Genomic DNA, 19,763 nt, shown 5'->3' on the forward strand with positions numbered 1-19,763 from the left:
TTTACCGTTATAAACCTTGTTCTTGTGTAGTAGTACCCCAGTAATTACCCTGTAATCGGGTAATTTGTATGGGGTAAGGGTAAAAAGGTAGGGTTAAAGGTAGGCTCGTTGCTTTTTACCTTACCTGATAAAGGGTAATAGGTAGGGTAGAGTGATTGTATTGTGGTAAGGTAAAAGGTAGGGTAAAGATAGGCTCGTTGTTTTTAACTTTTACCTTACCTTGCCGAGGCCTAGTGGGAGCAGGGCCCGTCCATATGTGTGACAAGTCACACTCCCCCCGCCCCCCCACAACGCCTTCAAACTAAACCGGCAGCGTGCAGCGTGGAAACGCGGGGCCCCTTAAAGTGCGGGGCCCGGGGCGGTCGCTCCGAATCGCCGCTGCACGCCATAGGACCAGTGCCGGATGAGGCTAGTGCAGGGCCTGTAGCATATGCTCTAAAGGGGCCCTAAATAAAAATAATATTAAACACAAATTTTTGACTTGCATAGTCAATTGTGTTTTTTCATTTGCTATACAACCAGATAATACGACAAATCCCTAACCTTAAACGCCCAGTCGTTCATAAAAGCTGAAGGCGGCATAGTACTATAGTAGTAGAGCAAGTGCAGAATCACTGAACCGGAATTGATCGCTTGCAAGCATTTAGCGCGGGACCCTTGAAAGTGCGGGGGCCAGTAGAAAATACACGTGTAGCTATTACTTATGTAGCAAATACAGATGTAGCTACTACTTATGTAGCAAATACAGATGTAGCTACTACTTATGTAGCAAATACAGATGTAGCTACTGTTGCTGCGGGGATAACCCGGCATTGCAGAGGAGGTTCTCTCTGTGTCGGGCGTTCGTGGTGGTGGTGCGAGATTTGACGGTGGGCCCACGTCGCCCTCCCCAGGTGTCGCGATCCTCACGCCCACGGGATATCATCGCGGCCACTCGGGGCCTTCCTGCAGCAGGCCCAGCTGAGGACCGGTAACCATGCACCCCCCCCCCCAGATACCCATTTGAGGCTGAGTAGACCTAGGGGAGGCCCAGCATTGGTTCAGATAATTGTCACTGGTGTTGGCCGTGAGTTGGGAATTGAACTCGGGTCACCGTGTTCGTAGCGCAGTGCGCTAACCGCACTGGGAGAGTGGGGCCTCCATGGTGGTGGAGGGTTTAACGACACATTTATATATTTACGCGATCTAACCCAACATAAATACATTATGATGCCTTGACAGCCTGTTGGGGGCAAGTGCTGTTAGCGAGCATTTATGAAGGCTGGCACGGCACACGGGGGGGTGAGTGACCAGCACCACACCCGACCACCTTTGTATCCCGAGTGGCGATGTTTACACACCGCACCAGGTACTCATTTTAGGCTGAGTAAACCTAGTGGAGGCCCAGGACCGGTTCAGATAATCGTCATTGGTGTTGGCCATGCGCAGGAATCGGCCGGGCTCGTAGCGGAGTACACGCTAACCGCTACATTACCACTCGAAACACACACGCACGCACACACGCACACTTGCACGCACGGACACCCATCATGCATGACATCTTCTCCCACCCCAGCTGGACAGCACTTCCATGCGGACGTCCCACTTGGCCAGGCATCACTCCCCGGCCAAATGGCTTCCTCTCCCAGCCACATGTCCCTCCCAGCCAGATGAACCCCTAGGGTGCACGCCACCCTGACCACCATATGTTGGATGCCACCAACACCATAATCGAGACTTTATTTTATTCACACGATCGCCAAGATTCCCGATATGAATGGCATCATCTCGTTTGTTTTCTTGAATATAAAGAAAATGTGTTTTTGAATAGTATAATTTCATTTGTATATAGCGTCATTAATGCTAATTGCATCCCGCAACGCTGTAAATTAATGATATATGAAGGCCAATCTCTATATATAGCGACAACCAAGAAAATGAACACCCTCATAAAATAAAAAATTAATCCACAAATAAAGAAATGGCACGAAAGAGAAATCGGCACAAACAACAAAAAGTGATCACAACAGAGAAATTCGCCTATTAAGTCACATCTCAGACCGCAACGCCGACTTCTGACACATTCCAAGTTGTTATTAATCTGCTCAACGGACGGATGATTGTTTTTTTCCTCACCCAGAGTCCGTAGTAAATTATGATACTTTAGAATTGAGTTTTTTTTTATATTTTAATCAAAGGACGATGCCCGGTAGATGCCCAGTGGATGCACGGTGGTCGAGACTAACAATGGAGTAGCAGCCAAAGGCAGAAACCCCCAATAGTAATGCATCCACAACAGAGACGGATCAATGAAATGAGCTTGTGTGCAGGTGCCACGTGGTTTGTTCTATTGCAGATGCCTTCATCTAGCAGTAGATTGATGCAGGCTGATGCTGATGATGATCATGTGTATTGGTTAATTATACAAGTCATAATGACTTAGTACATTTTGCACTTGCGGCATTCTTGTCGCACGAGGGTATCAGTAGGGGGCAACGTTGCCACGTGCTTTTATCCGTGAAAGTGATTTAGGGTTAATTTTCAAATTTGTCAAAATGGAGTGAACGTATCTCTACCAACCAACGCACTCACCTGGATGTTATCGTTGGCATCAGCGCGGGTTTAAAGAATATATTTAACACGTAGTACTCAAAAATGGTAAATGTTGTGGTTTCACGCTTCAACACACCGGTGGGCTAAAGCAGTGAACTATTTGTCTTTTGTCAACGTGACACTTTTTTACTGATTGGCCGTGTCGGGTGGTGGAGGGTTACGACACATTTATAAATAACGCGATCTAAACCCAAAAAAAACCGTTGATTTTAAATAATATATATTTGAACAACGCAAGAGCGTAACCTGGGGGAGAGGCCGTCACCCAGCGGTGGATAACGACAACGATGGTGCCCCCCCCCACCCAGGTCAAAGTTCAAGTTCATTTATTTGGTATAGCCCTGTGAGCCATTCGGCTCTTGAATCGGGTGCAACCGCAACAAACAAAAAACATCTTAAAGTGAATATGTGACTGAGTGCAAACAGAAATCCAAGAAAAGACAGCAACACATTGCAGAAAAAAATCACCGTACACCAACGCCGTGTGCAAAAATCCCAGTGGGATGCAAGTCAAACAACCAACAACAACCACAAGACAACTTCGATTAAGGCCATCAGTCTAACTCTGTACTACAACAAGCAAACATGGCCAAACCAATAAACTTTTCGAAATCACCAAAATAAAGCCATGAAAGCAATGAAACAGCGATCATAGGAACTGACGGAATTTTCACAATAAACGGCATAAACAGCATGTACTACCAAAACCCTGCAGCCATAGCTGGCTGCATGAGTCACTCCACAACAGCAGGAGCATCAATCGGAGTATTATAATTTTTCAATGCAGGTCGTGACAGCGTGCGCGCCGCGTTGCGAGCGAGGGCCCAGCGGGCGCCGGGGTGTCGCGACGCTCGGGACGCCCCCGACAGGGCCCTGCTGGCCTCGCTGGGCGACGCGCTGCTCCGCCACTCGCCGCCGCACTTCCAGCCGGAGGAGCTGCGCGAGATCCTCGTGGAGCGGGCCAGAGGGCGCCGCATCATCGCCCGCGGAGAGGTGCGGGCACCGCGCTTCGGACGCTTTCACCGCCACGGAAGGGGTTTTCGGAGGGAGGCGTGAAAGGGTCAAGGAGCAGACCGTGCCGGTTGCCGTCGCGCGCCGCTGCTGGTGGAAGGGCCTCCGGCTTAGGGAGCCCGTCTCCAGAGGGTGTTTTTTTGGCCGAGCTACGTCTTGAAACTTTGTTTTGTTGCCCGCGATGTGATATCGCTCGGTGGACAGAGGCTGATGGAATTTGAGAAAATTTGCCCATTTCAACCGGTACGTTGAGAGACTGAACTGTAAAACCTCAAGTGCGCTAACCAAAACCACCACTGAAGCCCCTTGGCCTTTTACGAGGTCCTTTCAGATCTGGGGGCCCATGGCAAACTGCCCCAAGTACCCCCTCCCATCCTGCGGCCTTGGGTTCATCATGGACATTATGGGCATGGTCAAGCATGGCTAAGACCACGAATAAAAATCAGCATTCAATGAATTACGAGTAAAGTTGGCGTATTCCAGCACCGCGAACGTAGACTTTGCTCGCCAACTGACAAAGCGATGCCGTGCACATGTACACAAAGCGTGCCGCCTATTTATATCCGGTGAGCAGGTGCGACGCGTTGTTGTCCCCCCGCCGCGCAGATGATCACTTCGTGCCGGGAGGCTCGCCTGCCCGTGCACGGCCCCCTCCTGGGCCGCCTGATGGCGCGGTGCAGCCAGCAGGAACGCGGCGCCGGGATCCGGTAAAAGCAATCGCGGTGGGGGGTGGGGGGGGCGAACGAGCACTGCGCACCGTTGGCGGCCGACGCACGGCGGTGGCGGGCAGGAGATGACCCAACCCAGCCCGCCGCTGACGTTCTCACGAACAAACCGACAGTTCCCTGGAGGGAACGGGGGGGGGGGGGGCCTTAATGCCATTCGAGATGTTCGTCGACGAAGTTGCTTCGGTCGACGGTGGCTGTGTGCGGGACAGAAATGAGCCAAGCAAGAGGGAGGGTGGTTGCGATGACCGCGCGCACGTAGAGACCACGCGGCGCGACGCACTGTGGGCGAGAGAGGAATTTAACGAGAGTCTTGAGTGAGGACGCAGACTCAAGAGCGTTCAGTCGCGTTCCTGGAGACCGCGGTGCAATTGAGCAGGACCCACATTGGCAATTGGCCACATGTGTGCATGCAATATTTAGCGAGTTCGCCAATTTGCTGATAATATCTTCTTGGTTCTTTCGGTAAAGTCACGTAGAAGGGAAGTAATAAAATAATAAAAATAAAACATAATAAAATTATTCTCACCTGAGGACGGCTGCTTGCGTTGTGGCTGAAACGTCGTGAGAATTATTTTATTATGTTTTATTTGTATCATTTTATTACTTCCCTTCTACGTGACTTTACCGAATGAACAAAGAAGATGAATCCCTGCAGTCACGAAAGCTTTAAATCGAAATTTGCTGATAATATTTAATACCTTTGGGCAGGGGAAATTGCGCACCCCTCACACCAACATGTCACCACGGTGAGCGATTGACTCATTTCAATCGACTCGACCGAGACCAACAATGATGACTTGGTAACAACCAAGGGTGGGCCAACGGGGCGAGCAGCAGCGGGCAGCGCAGAACAAATTCCACCGTTGTACCGTACCTCTGTGCTCCCCGTCTTCAGCCCGCACTGACCTGCGTGGTGAAGTATGGTCAGATAACCGTCTCGCAACCCGCACGGCATACGGAGGCACTCATCCAGCAGTGGATTGACAAAGAGCTGCGCGCGTACACGTGTGCAAGAAGCCAGCGGTGGCAGAGCGATGGTAAAGTGGTCGGGGCACTGCGCCATAAACTCGGCCACACGGGTGAGATTGGCGGCCTCGGCTACATCTCTGGTGAGTGGTATCGGCCGTTCTAGCCGGGTCGCCGTTGGAAAAGAGCTGCTGAGCTCAAAGGGCCTGACCATTATTAATTTTATAGATATAGAAACCGTCTTGGGCCCTTCCTTCACCACACTGTCCAGTGTGCTCTCCGCCTTCTTATTCATCTTGTCGTACGGCTGCTGATGTAGATGCAGAGCGAGAACGAACAATTGTGCGTTAGGACCGGCGGAGTAGTGTAATCGCTGTGATGTCCAGTATGGTGAAGTATGGCTCAACAACCGCCCAGAACGAACAGTGGCGTGTTGGAAGGCCTCAGTTCAGCAGTGAATTGACAAGGGTCCCCCCCAGGCAGATTTACCGTCACTCTTGGATTGTTGTGGTTGATTTTTTGTTGTTCTGTGCTTTTACACTATGGCCAATGTAGTCCATTAACTCCTCCGTCACTTTACCAAGACTTCTAGATTTGAAGTTTTCGTCACTGCAAGGATCCATACTCTTTGGTTCTTTCAGTAAAGTCACGTAGGTGAAAAATAATAATAAAAATTATAAAACGAAAATAACTAAATGTAGTTTTTTTTAAACAAAAATAATAATACAAAGAATAAAATGAAACTAACTAAATTTAGTTATTTTCATTTTATGATTTTTTTTTTCATCTACGTGACTTTACCAAGACTTTTCATAAGAGTAAAACAACAGCGCTGAAACATCACGATGTTATTGAGGATCCGCAATCGAACCGCCCTGGTGCTTTCTCAACGCAGCTGGCCCGACTTCCTGGAGTTTCTCTCCGAAGCTCTGCAGAGCGACGCCACCGAGGTCCCGGCTGAGACGGCACAGCCAGGCTCCGCTCTTCTGCCGGCGCCGACAAACACCACGACGCCAGCACCGGGCTCCAGCGCAACGCCGGCTCCAAGCTCCGACGCGCCCAGCTCCGCCACGACACCGGCGCCAGCGGCGACATCGTCCGACGAGCGGAGCGCGATGCCACCGCCCGAAGCTCGCTCCGGTGCGATGGCACGGCAAGCGGGGCCGCCTCGCCTCGACCGTCCACCGATGCCTACAGACGCAGCGTCCGACGAGCGAGGAGCCACCGTCCGCTCGAGCCCTCAAATCAGCGCGGGCGCGAGGGCGAGGGCGAGCGTGAAAGCGTCCACCGAGGAGAGATGCGCGGTCGCGACGGCGCCGGGGCGTGTCGCCCGCACCGCGGACACACTCGCCCGGCGCGTGCAGCCGAGCGTCGGCGATGACGGCGGCAGCGACAGCAGCAACGTCGTCGCGGGCGCGTGGCCCGGCACGGAGCGGCAGATGGAGCAGCTGCAGGCACCGGCAAGGGTCCCAGAGGTCACGGCGCAGAGCGGGGCAGACGTGACCTTTGAACCCATGCCGCTAGGGTCGAAGGTCACCGTCTCTGATGTCGGATCGGCATCTGAGCAGCAAGCTGTGCCTCCAAGTAAGAGCGCAGCAGCAACACATTTTGAGCGTAAAGCTATTGTCGTGTGTAAAGTTAGGACACTCTGATGTGGTTGCGTTGCAAGTTGTTGAAAACTCGTGATGTAATTATTAATCAAGCACAGTAGAAAATCGACTGGCCCCTTAAAAATATGAAATGAGAGCTCGTGATGCCGCAACTATTTTATTCTAATAATAGATTGTATTTTGTTCATGAACCTTAATCATAATCTTATTTTTTTTTTATCTTCAGCAGCAACTACAAATGTAACTCCTGGTTGATAGCGCTAATATTTTACGATCCATATTTAACAAGGACAGACCCGTTAGATTTACATCTCCTTTCCAAGCGGGTTCTGACAAACTCTCACTTAGCTCAGGTCTAATTTAGCCGTGTGGTACTGGTAGTAACCTCCTAGCTACACCAGCCCACAGGGGATTATTCTGTCCGTCCGTCATGCATCCAAAAATGGGAGGGGTGGGGCTGGGTGGAGAGGGGAGGGTGAGGATGGGCTGGGTGGGGAGGGGAGGGTGGGGAGGGTGGGGAGTGGCTGGGTGGGGAGGGTGGGGAGGGGCTGGGTGGGGGGTGGGAGGGGTGAGGCTGGGTGGGGAGGGGCTGGTCACCCCATGGTGCCCTTATAAAACTCAACGTTTAACCTACTCACGCCGGCTTGTGCCCGCCCTCACAGTCGGGCATATTTGCGGAATACACCACGCAGCCGTTGACCCTGGCCATTGACCGAGCAACCCAACGTTCCTACCAGCTCCCTCCGCAGGAATGTGTTCTAAGGGAGTTAACGGGGTTATAGCACTAAGCCGGCACCACTCATTCAGCAGTGGGTCAACAAAGGAGTATAACGACACACATATTTACGCGCTCTAACCCCACAAAAACCTGTATTATGGATATTGGTTGCAAAAGCCTCCGTGTTGAACTGAAGGAGAGAAAAGAAAAAAAAAACGAACGAAAATAAAACATCGACTTTTCCTCTGCTCCGCCGCTACCACAGGTAGCAGTAGTAAAACCAGACTGCCACCATCTCGTCAAGGCGAGCTGCAGCCGCCCAAGGCCCCCACGAAGACGACGAGAGGTTTCTTCAGCGCACTCAGGGCGGCGCTGTCGGGCGCGTCCAAGGATCCGATGGACGCCCCGGGCGGGGGGTCCTCGCGGGGACTCGGCCCGGATGGCCCCAACGCAGCCGCCCCTCTCCCGAGCCGCCCCCTCGGCGCCAAAGATGAAACCCGTAAAAATGTTTTTTTTGTCCTTTATGGTTTTTATTCTTTCATCCCTCTACCGGTGACTCACGTCGGCGCGAGGCCGACGAAGTCTCCGGTTCGCGCTCAGTTGGGATTGCGGTGCATATTTCATGATTGTTATTGATATCACGGCCTCACTTTGATGCACACTCTGCCCTCCCGACCCCCGTTTGCATTTGCACACTTTACAAATGCAGATACAGTTTTTTTCTATACCATATGCAAGGGTTTTCTATTTTTGCAATAGCTTGGATAACCCATCATCGGAGAGTGGGTTAATCACGGTGGCTGCTGATGAGAAGTTTTTCCTTAAAAGAGTGATATCTTGGCGCGTTGCTGCTCAGAAACAGTCGCACAAAGGCATTTTTTTTCCACTGCAGAAGCCATGTCGTGCCATTTTCACACAATAAATGAGCCGATACGCATCTATGTGGCACGGTGACGCTGTGTCCTCACAGCAACGAAGGCCCGCCGTCCCTGGCCCTGCTTGGCCCCGAGCCAGATTCAGACGCCTTGCGAGGCCAACGTCTCACGGTTTTGTTCTGGCTTGGCACGATGAATGGTCAGTGGAGAAACCACCCATGCCGTGATGGTCCTATGCTGGCATGGCTCCTGTGGCAGTGGAAACAGCGGAAAATTAGTGTTACGTAACACATCTGACTTCTCAGTAAAATTGGACAGCAAAGGCTAAAAACGCACTCAAATAAAACTGTTTTTTCAATTGTATAATACATATCCAAGGTTTTTGTTTAAGATTCAGGAGTTTTATGCCTTCTCTAATTCTATTAAGATGACAGTTTGGCCCAAGAATGCATCACCGAGTTTATTATGCTCATGATGTTTCCATGGACCTCGCCACAACAGGTCGATCGGAATGCAGTATGCCACCAACTCTTCATAACTATGCGATTTCATACAGCCGCGTGTTATTTTGTAACAAACAAGGATTTGTCTGTTACTCAAGAGCTCCTTTTCAGTAACTATTCATGCCTATTTAAACACAGTTCATCAAGAAACAAAAAAAAAAAGTAATTCTCACAAGGCCTCAGTATAAAGTGCACTCTCAAACTCCGTTAATCCATTCTGTCTCTCTTCTGACCTATTTACGCGCCATTAAACAGGGCCATGGCCCGAAACGTCGCCTATTATCCACCATCCCTGTTAAGGCCACAGTGGACATTAACGCTGAGCGGCTGCGCTTGCTTTGCAGTGGACTTCTCGCGCACGGAGAGCGTCGCGGTGACGGTGAACGGCAAGGCGCTCACGTACCGCGTGGACGAGCGGCACAGGAGGGTCGCGGCTTTCTCCGGGGATCCGCCGGCATCCGCCCCGGTGCTCGAGTGGGTGTACGTGTCGCACGGCGCGGACACGGCAACCGTGACGTTACAAAACGGTCACGTGCCGTCCGGCTGGGTGGCGCCGTGGATCTTGGTTGAGGTTTTATTTTGCCAAAGGGTCAATGCTCATTGGGACCTGGTTACACCATAGAAACCTGATTGAAAGCTTTCGTGACTGCAGGGATTCATCTTCTTGGTTCTTTCGGTAAAGTCACGTAGAATGGAAATAATAAATTAAAAAAACATAATAAAATAATTCTCACGACGTTTCGGCCAAAACGTCGTGAGAATTATTTTATTATGTTTATTTTTATTATTTTATTATTTCCATTCTACGTGACTTTACTGAAAGAACCAAGAAGATAGAAACTTGGTTACACCATAGAAACCTGATTACTCAATAGAAACCTGGTTACTACAGATAATGTGAACGCCATCCAAAAACGACTGTGCAGGCTCAGGTTTCCGGATGGCGAGGCCGTGCATCAACTTGGTGCGACGAGAGGCAGCCGACTCGCAATAGGAAGGGCATGAGCTTGGTGACGACTCGGCCAATCGTAACCCCCAGGGCGGGTGCAATAATAATAATAATAAGTGTCGCTTTGTAGTGACATGGGCCTATCGCAAAATCGCCAAGATATTTTTCTGGATCTAAAAAAAGCCTGAGCCGAGACCGTGCTTGCATGGGTGACCACCACGCACGGGCCGGTTGTTATCGGCTGACGCGGGGCGACGCGGCGAGATGTTAACAACCTCACCTGGTATGCAGGGGGTAGTGGGTTCGATCCTGACCCCGACGCCTGTATATTTTGAGCTTGCATGTTCTCCCCGTGGTCACGTGGATTTTTCTCCGGGTCCTCCGGTTTTTCCTTCCACATTTAGAATCAGCATCACGGTGTTTAGAGCTTTTGGCTGCTATACACTTCCACGTGATAAGCCACTTCGTTGAGCGATTATTTGCGGCCAGGTCGCTTCTGAAATGAGCGACAGAGCTCAGTGGGCCTTACCTGGGAAAATAATTTTTTTTAGTTTTTACTTACGTGGTGGGCAGGAGAGAGCAGTTCAACAAGACCTTGCGTCCTGCTGCCACACTTTCATGCTTAACGCCTTCACCGACCCGTAGTGAGCAGGCGTGGTGAAGTGCACTCCATCAACCCCACAGTCCACTCGGCACAGGGCACGTGCTCATCCAGCAGCGGACTGATAAAAAAAAAGGGCCGTACGCGTACGCACGTGCGATTATGGATAAAATGACCGCGAGTCGTAGGACTGTGGAATTTATGGCGCTGGATTAGGGCTAATGGAGGTGAAAGTGGCACCCACGGGCCCAGCGCTCGTTTGATCACTGGGGCCGCTGTGGCTTCTGACTCACGTTTAATGCAAGCGCAGACGAGCATCTAATGGGAGTCACAACATGGACCGATGCCCGCGGTATTCTCTCGAGATTCGAGATTAAAAGAGAGGGGAAGCGGTGGTGAACCCAACGGCCTTCGGTGCGGTTCCCGGACACGGTTGACATCAGTGGCAAGTGATATCTGTACTGGTATTGGGTCGACCCCCCTTCCACCAACGCATGTCGATCGGTGTGGTGAAGTATGGTCAAACAACCCCCTATTGACTGGCCGAGCAAGCACGGAATGACTTCGCCCAGCAGTGTATTGGCAACAGGCTGCAATCTTGCACGCGTACAGGCGCGTTGGTCACTCCACTGCTGGATGACGGCCTCGCCACGCCGCGCAGTCTGCGAGGGTGTTTGGACCATACTTCACCGGTCAGTGCTGGTTCGAGGAGGGGAGGGGGGTGATTGGCAGGAGTACAGAACAACGATCGATTATGCTACACTGTTTAATGAAGGTTATTTTTTCGTTGTTAAAATCAGCACGCATTTTAAAAGGCTGAGGTGGCGTGCGGCCGCTCGAATGAAAGCCTCCACACACACACACACACTCCACCACCGTCATCGTCACAATTAACAAACGCCGCTTTGTAGTAACTGAATATAAAATATAACGAGCCCGAGTTTCCACACGGCGGGTCACGACCCCGGCGGGGGGGGGGGGGTCACAAAGGGGCCCAGAGGGCGGCAAGGAAGGAGCCTCGAATTACACCGCGAAGGAGAACGTCTAATTAGAAACAGTGCCGGTGGGCTCGCGGCGCGCACTCGCACTTGACAATGGCTTTGAGTGGATGTCGCGATTCCAGAGCGCGAGAGGGAAACCCCGCAATGAGATGAACATTCAGAACATATATGCAGGGACGGGTCTCTTGGAGTTTCTCTTGCTTGATACAGCAATCGTGCTGTGACGGTTCCACCTGAAGACGGAAGCTTGTGTTGCCTCCGAAACGTCGTGATTTTAATTTTACTTTTTTTTATTTTAATTTTTTACCTACGTGACTTTACCGAAAAAACCTAAGAATATGAATCCTTGCAGTCGCGGAAGCTTCAAATCTAGAATGAACATTCGGAGCCAAGGCACCTTCCCTTCGCTCGCGACCCGCGGACTAAAAAAATCGCCTGTTCGTTCTCGCGACATCCCGCCACCGCCCGCGCCGAAGACCAAATCGTGTAGAATGCGTGCACTGTCGCCGGCATGGCAGGGAGCGAAGCCACTTCGAGGCTGCGCGGCGCTGGGATGGGCGACCGCCGTGCACCACGCAGCGTCGCCGGAGGCTGTCGCGCCGCGTTGTTGTTGTTGTTGCAGGGCGCGGTTCAGCAGAATCTGTTGTTGTAATGTACCTCGAGACTCCCGAATACAGGTTTTTTTTTTTGGTAAGATCGCGTAAATATGAATGTGTCGTTAAACCCGCCACCACCCGACACAGCCAATTAGTAAGGTTTGTCGCGTAAATACAGGGTGTTTTAAAAAGATGGACCCGATTTGAAATCGCTATATCTCTGCAACCACGAACCGCCCATAAATTAAACTCTTACCACTTGAAAGGGCGGGGTATAGAGTTTCAAATGATTACCGCTGGATGCCTCTCCCAGCAGACAAACAGCCCCTAGCCTCAGTCATTCGCAAGACGGCGACCCCGCAACACAAGGGGCGTTTTACATTCTGCAGTTCAGCAAGACTGAATCCGTAATTGCGGTGCAGCGTGCGTTTCAACGGCGTTTTGGCATTGATCCGCCAATGTTAAAGAGCATTCGTCTTTGGTACCGACAATTTAAGGAAACAGGCTGCTGTTTATGTAAGGGGACGAGCACAGGGCGACCACGCACCTCGGAGGAAAACGTGAGAAGAATTCAAGAGAGTTTTCTGCGTAGCCTTGTGATGCAATGTTACAGAACATGGAGGACGACAGCTTCTTACCGCGTTTGATTTTTAAATCCTTTATATTAAGTTCGCTTGCTTGCTTACGACTGTGCAAATCTTTCGGTCGTTTTTAACCCACTTCCCGTGATCCAATCGAGCTGACATTTTCCACACAGACTCGTTGTGCGTGACAATTAATGTTCGTGAAAATTTTTTTCCAAAATTTTACACTTTTTAGGACAAAAATATTATATTTAATTACCAATTGCTTAATGGTGCAATGCAATCATCTGACCCATAGGTGGCAGCCATCTCAAGCCAGAGGACGGCAGGACTCTAGCCGCCACGCATATAAAGGATTTATAGTGAAAAACTTAGTTTTTACGGGTTATACTTATTAGTGATGAAGCAACGTTTCATCTAGGCGGTAAATTTAACCGTCACAATGTGCGCATATGGGGATTAGAGAATCCACACGAAACTGTAGAGCATGAGAGTAATTCCCCGAAAGTGAACGTGTTTTGTGCTGTTTCTCAAAGAACGGTTTATGGCCCTTTATTTTTCGAGGGAAACACAATTACGGGGCAAACGTATCTCGAAATGCTGCAGAAATGGCTCTTTCCACAACTTGATGAAGATTCCGATGACTTCATTTTTCAACAAGACGGAGCACCGCCACGTTGGCACCTGCAGGTTCGACGTTTTATAAATGACGCACTGCCTCAACGTTGGATAGGTCACACGGGACCCCAAGACTTGGCGCTACACTCTTGGCCCCCAAGATCCCCAGACATCACACCCTGCGACTTTGTCTTGTGGGGATACGTCAAAGGCCGTGGTGTTTTTGTGCCACCATTAGCGACAGTTTTGGATGACCTCAAAAACAGAATCACGGCAGCGGTGACTTCAGTGGAAGAAGGCACTTTGAGAGGCGTTTGGGACGAATTCAACTATCGTCTCGATGTTGTCCGTACAGCAGGTGGAGGGCACATAGAGCATTTATAAAATGATTAGTAAAACTTGATATCTCATTAAACCGTTTGTAACTTTTTGTGTAATTATAACGTTGCCATCGTGAAATATACTGAATTGAAATTGGGTCCATCTTTTAAAACACCCTATATCAACGACACATTTATATTTACATGATCTAACCCAAAAAAACGTCTATTTATGGATGATATTGGTCGCGAAAGCCTACTACGTGTTAAACTGTCTATGCCCCCCGCTTTCAGCCACCCGCACCGATCAGCGTCGTGAAAGTTTGCACGCGAATATCATTATATTTGAATCCATCAGCCCGTTGGCTTTCCAGATGGATATTATCAAAGCAGCATTCAAGCAAGCAAACTCTGGAGTGGTTTCAACCTTCTGCGTCTCTCAACGGCAGTCAGGCGTGTGAATGAAATGTTGGTGGATTTGGCAGACGTCACTGGAACCCCGTTCCGCACGAACAGCAACACAGTACGCAAACTCCCCCGCGCTGCGTCGTGGGGCAGGCCCTCATCCAGCAGTGGATCGACGAAAGGGCCGCCCGTGTACGTCCCCCTCGTAACGCTCGCGGTTGCCGGTTCCCGACGCCAAACAGACGCCCACTGCTCCGGCCCAGCACTGCAGTCAGGCTTTTATGGCTTTATTTTGGTCATTTTCGAAAAGTTTTTCGGTTTGGCCATGTTTGTTTGTTGTAGTACAGAGTTAGACTGATGGCCTTAATCTAAGTTGTCTTGTGGTTGTTGTTGTTATTTGACTTGCATCCCACTGGGATTTTGCACACAGCGTTGGTGTACAGTGCTTTTTCTGCAATATTTTGCTGTCTTTTCTTGGATTTTCTGTTTGCACATATTCACTTTAAGATGTTTTCTTGTTCATGTTTTTTGTTTGTTTGTCGCAGTTGCACCCGATTCAAGAGCCGAATGGCTCACAGGGCTACGCCTAATCAATGAAACTTGAAACTCTCGCGGCGACGTGCGCGGCGGGGAGGCCCTCATCCTGCGGTGACTGCACGTGACGCACGTGCGGCCTCTGCCCACAGATACGGCCACAGCGGCCGTGACTGCCAGGGAGGCCTGGTGCTCACGGGAGACGCCGAGCTCGTGTACCCCGTGGGGCTGCTCGTCGTCGTCCTCAACCCCGAGCGGCGCACGCAGAGCATCTACAGCGAGCACACGGCGCACATCACCAGGTGACTCGCACAGCGGCACGCTGGCACGGGTGGGGCGGCGCGGGGGGCAGTCTGGAGGAGAGGTCAACGTGAGGGTGGCTCCAGTCTAGAGGAGGGGTCAAGGTGGGGGTGGCTCCAGTCTAGAGGAGGGGTCAAGGTGGGGGTGGCTCCAGTCTAGAGTAGGGGTCAAGGTGGGGGTGGCTCCAGTCTAGAGGAGGGGTCAAGGTGGGGGTGGCTCCAGTCTAGAGGAGGGGTCAAGGTGAGGGTGGCTCCAGTCTAGAGGAGGGGTCAAGGTGGGGGTGGCTCCAGTCTAGAGGAGGGGTCAAGGTGGGGGTGGCTCCAGTCTAGAGTAGGGGTCAAGGTGGGGGTGGCTCCAGTCTAGAGTAGGGGTCAAGGTGGGGGTGGCTCCAGTCTAGAGGAGGGGTCAAGGTGAGGGTGGCTCCAGTCTAGAGGAGGGGTCAAGGTGGGGGTGGCTCCAGTCTAGAGGAGGGGTCAAGGTGAGGGTGGCTCCAGTCTAGAGGAGGGGTCAAGGTGGGGGTGGCTCTAGTCTAGAGGAGGGGTCAAGGTGGGGGTGGCTCCAGTCTAGAGGAGGGGTCAAGGTGGGGGTGGCTCCAGTCTAGAGGAGGGGTCAAGGTGGGGGTGGCTCCAGTCTAGAGGAGGGGTCAAGGTGGGGGTGGCTCCAGTCTAGAGGAGGGGTCAAGGTGGGGGTGGCTCCAGTCTAGAGGAGGGGTCAAGGTGGGGGTGGCTCCAGTCTAGAGGAGGGGTCAAGGTGGGGGTGGCTCCAGTCTAGAGGAGGGGTCAAGGTGGGGGTGGCTCCAGTCTAGAGGAGGGGTCAAGGTGGGCGTGGATCCAGTCTAGAGGAGGGTCAGGGTGGGGGGTAGTGGCAGCAGCTGCCCCGTGCAACAAGCACATCACCACAACTCTCAAACAGGGGCAATGCATCACCCCATGCTACAGGACACTTTCTGAAATGTGGTTTTATACGAGAACTACATCTGAGATCCCTTCCATTGCATCGCATCCACAAAGTCGCGGAGCTTCTCACATGCCCTGCGACAGAGGTGTTCGCTACACGACAATCAGCCTAATATGATCGGGGCTGTTTTTGTGCGGTCATTGATTACCACGCTAAGACCCTGAGCCCACGACACCTGGGATCCCGGTTGAATCACAGCTGCCTGGAATCCGCCAGTGATGTCCGAGTCTATCACTGCTATGACGTCACCTCACGGCTTTGGGAAGTCTTCACTCGGTAGTGGACAGAATATGGCTGATGATGACGATGACGGAGTAACCTTTAACGCGGTATTCAGGAGGTCGTGGGTTTGATCCCGACCCTGACGCCTGCTGTATATTAGTGGTTTGCATGTTCTCCCCGTGGTCGCGTGAATCATCATCACGGCATTTAGAGTGTTTGGCTGCCGTACATTTCCACGTGATAAGCCGCTTAGTTGGGCCATCATTTCTGAAAAAGAGCGATATAGCTCAGTGGGCCTTAAACGAATAGAATGCCAACGCCTTCCCGTCCCAGCATGGCGCTCCACCCAGACAAGCGCACGATGGCGACGGCGCAGGGAGACAAGTCCAGCGCCGTCGACGACGAGGAGCGTGAAGACAAGCCGGATGCGGGGCGCCCGCGTAGTGCGCACGTGCGCCTGTGGCGGAGCGACTCGCTGCAGACGCTGCTGGTTCTGGGCGCCGGCCTGCTCGGGCCCGGGCCCGTCATCAGCCTGGACTTCAACGGCGCGGCAACGGCGGCGCCGCCGCTGCTGCTGGCGGCGGGGGGCGGCCCGGCGCACGTGCTGCTCGTGTGGGAGCTCGGGGCGGAGCACCGGCGCCTGCTGAGCGCCACGCTCGGGCAGCACGAGAGTCAGCTCCGCCTCGCCTGCGTCAGGTGAGCCCACAGATGGATTCGTACCCCCCGGTGGCTCCGAAGAGGCTCAAGGCTGAGCTCTCTCGACAGGGTTCTGTGTTGGGATGTTGGGAAATTTCCTTTTTTAGTTTTTTTTTGCTTGTGGGAAGAGACCGGAGTATCTGTAAATAAGTATAACCCGTAAAAACAAAGTTTTTCACTATAAATCCTTTATATGCGTGGCAGCGAACTTAATATAAAGGATTTAAAAATATATTCGCCTGTGGAGGACGCGGGGATCGATCCCGCGACCTTTGGCATGGGAAGCGAGGGCGCTACCAACTGCGCTACTCCGCCACGGCCTGTGGAGGGGTTACGCTCTGGGCTTTTACACTCTGACGTTCAGCCAAAGCCATGAATGCGTTCTATTTGAATATATGTAAAATCATTTTTTTTTGCCTAAAAAGTGTAAAATTTTGGGAATTTTTTTTCACGAACAATAATTGTCTGGCACAACGAGTCTGTGTGGAAAATGTCAGCTCGATTGGATCACGGGAAGTGGGTTAAAAAACGACCGAAAGATTTGCACGGTCCTAAGCAAGCAAGCACGCGAACTTAATATAAAGGATTTAAAAAACACCCAGGCATACGATGGAATGGCGTGCCAAGGTCTCCACAGATGAGCGGCATTCACTGAAAACTCACGCCGAGGGCAAAGCGCGCAGCTGGCACTGTGAACCCGCTTGCTGCACTGCCGTCGACTTGTCACCTCACATTCCGGCTGGTTTGCAGTTTCAGAAATGTACGCCAAACGAACCCACCGCTGCCACCAGAGTGCTGGATCACAACAGTCAGGGCTCGGTTTCCCAGTCAACGGTCGCTGCTGGGTCACTGGTAGTCTGGAGTAGGCCCGCCACAAGAAGCCACAGCCACAGCCGCGGGTATACTGGATGTGGTGTAACAAGTGCAGAAATATTTCCCGGATCGCTGACCCAGAGATTAAAGCCCCGACGGCCGCGCGCTACCACGCCCCCGACTCACCTCCCTCACCCTCTCGTCCGCCCGTCCCGGCCGCCGCCGCCGCCGCCGCCGTCGGCACCGCCAGGTTCTCACGCCGCGAGCCGAACTCCGTGGTGTCGGGAGGCCGGCAGCACCTGGCGTGGTGGCGCCTCCAGCCGGAGGAGGGCACCGTCCACCTGGAGACACGCGCAAACTACGGCGCCCACTTCCTGCCGCGCGCCGTCACCTGCATGGCCTTCTCCAGCCGGGGCGAGCTGCTCACCGGCAAGCGGAGACCCGCACGGCTACACATAACTATAAACAGCTATACACAGCTATACACAACTATACACAACTATACACAAACACACACAACTATACACAACTATACACAACTATAGACACCCTGCACAACGATACACAACGATACACAACTATACACAAACACACACAACTATACACAAACACAGATATACACAACAACTATACACAACTATACATAACTACACACAACTATACACAAACACAGATATACACAGCTACACACACCCTGCACAGATATACACAACTATACACAACTATACACAACTACACACAACTATACACAACTATACACAGCTACACACACCCTGCACAGCTATACACAACTATACACAACCACAGCTATACACAACCACAGCTATACACAACTATACACAACCACAGATATACACAACTATACACAAACACTGCTATACACAACTATACACAAACCCAGCTATACACAACCACAGATATACACAACTATACACAAACACTGCTATACACAACTATACACAACCACAGCTATACACACCCACAGATATACACAACTATACACAAACACTGCTATACATAACTATACACCACCACAGCTATACACAACTAAACACAACCACCGATATACACAACTATACACAACCACAGATATACACAATTATACACAACCACAGCTATACACAACTATACACAACCACAGCTACACACAACCACAGCTATACACAACTATACACAACCACAGATATACACAACCACAGCTATACACAACTATACACAACCACAGATATACACAACTACACACAACCACAGCTATACACAGCTATACACAACCACAGCTATACACAACCACAGCTACACACCACCACGCCCTGCACACCTACACACCTTCACACCCTGGTCACCTTCACCCCGGCACGCGGCCTCCTGCGTGCGGTCCACACAGCGTGCATTGTCGTCAGTGAGCTCCATGGACGTTGAGTCTCGATGTTCTTGTTGCGCCGTACGACGATGGGGAGTTGACTGGGAGCGCGTGGCGAGCGTGTTCGTGCCGAGGTGGCGGGTGAGCCGGTGCGTGGAGCAGCGTCGTGGCGAATGCCGCAAAAACGCTGCCCGGCGAGCGGTCGAAGCGTCCGGTGGTGTTTAGTTTCAGATGGGTGAGCACGGTCGCACCGTGGAATGATCCCATTGTCTGCACTCGACGCTGCTGAGGACAGTCCGGAGCGCTTGCTGCTGAGTGGAGACAATGGTCAAGAGGGAAGCGGTCACAAAGGAAGCCCCAACAGGACCGTCTTCATCGTTAAATAACGATAATGAGATTAACGGGGGCAATGGATTCAGCGTTCGCGTCGCCCCCTTCGTCCGTACCCGGGCCCTCCAGCGGGGAGGTGAACAATCCAATCGGCGGTGACAGAAGTCTGCGAGCTCCAACTCGAATTCGACACCCGGTCTCAAAAACGCACGCGCTCAACAAATCGTGAATGAACAACGTACGCGATTTTCCCGTCTAACGTGCGCAAGCGTGTTTGTGTGTGTTTCTACGGGGAAAGGCAGTGTAGTGGTTAGCGCATGGCATTAGGAACCCGGTGACCTGTGTTCGACTCCTGCTTTTTGTGCTGAGTTTGTTGTGCTTCCCCCGCATCTCCGCTTCGCACGGTAGTCTATGTATGATGCGAAAAAAGTTCAACATGCATACATCTAACATCGGTGACGAATATTTAAAACT

The 19,763-nt window shown here is 51.7% G+C and overlaps 1 protein-coding gene across 1 annotated transcript in view; it reads left to right on the plus strand.

Annotated features, from left to right (window-relative positions):
- Window positions 1-19,763, plus strand: part of LOC144945949 (uncharacterized) — a 36,233-nt gene that overhangs the window by 11,210 nt on the left and 5,260 nt on the right. The window contains exons 6-14 of the mRNA XM_078874618.1: window positions 894-970; window positions 3,380-3,585; window positions 4,210-4,310; window positions 6,193-6,881; window positions 7,891-8,124; window positions 9,348-9,483; window positions 14,764-14,913; window positions 16,424-16,786; window positions 17,850-18,028. Of these exons, the coding sequence (XP_078730744.1) occupies window positions 894-970; window positions 3,380-3,585; window positions 4,210-4,310; window positions 6,193-6,881; window positions 7,891-8,124; window positions 9,348-9,483; window positions 14,764-14,913; window positions 16,424-16,786; window positions 17,850-18,028 (2,135 nt within the window). The remainder of the gene's footprint in view (window positions 1-893; window positions 971-3,379; window positions 3,586-4,209; window positions 4,311-6,192; window positions 6,882-7,890; window positions 8,125-9,347; window positions 9,484-14,763; window positions 14,914-16,423; window positions 16,787-17,849; window positions 18,029-19,763) is intronic.

This window comes from Lampetra fluviatilis, chromosome 39 (genome assembly GCF_964198595.1).
Source record: "Lampetra fluviatilis chromosome 39, kcLamFluv1.1, whole genome shotgun sequence".
In the NCBI taxonomy this organism is placed as follows: Eukaryota; Metazoa; Chordata; class Hyperoartia; order Petromyzontiformes; family Petromyzontidae; genus Lampetra; species Lampetra fluviatilis.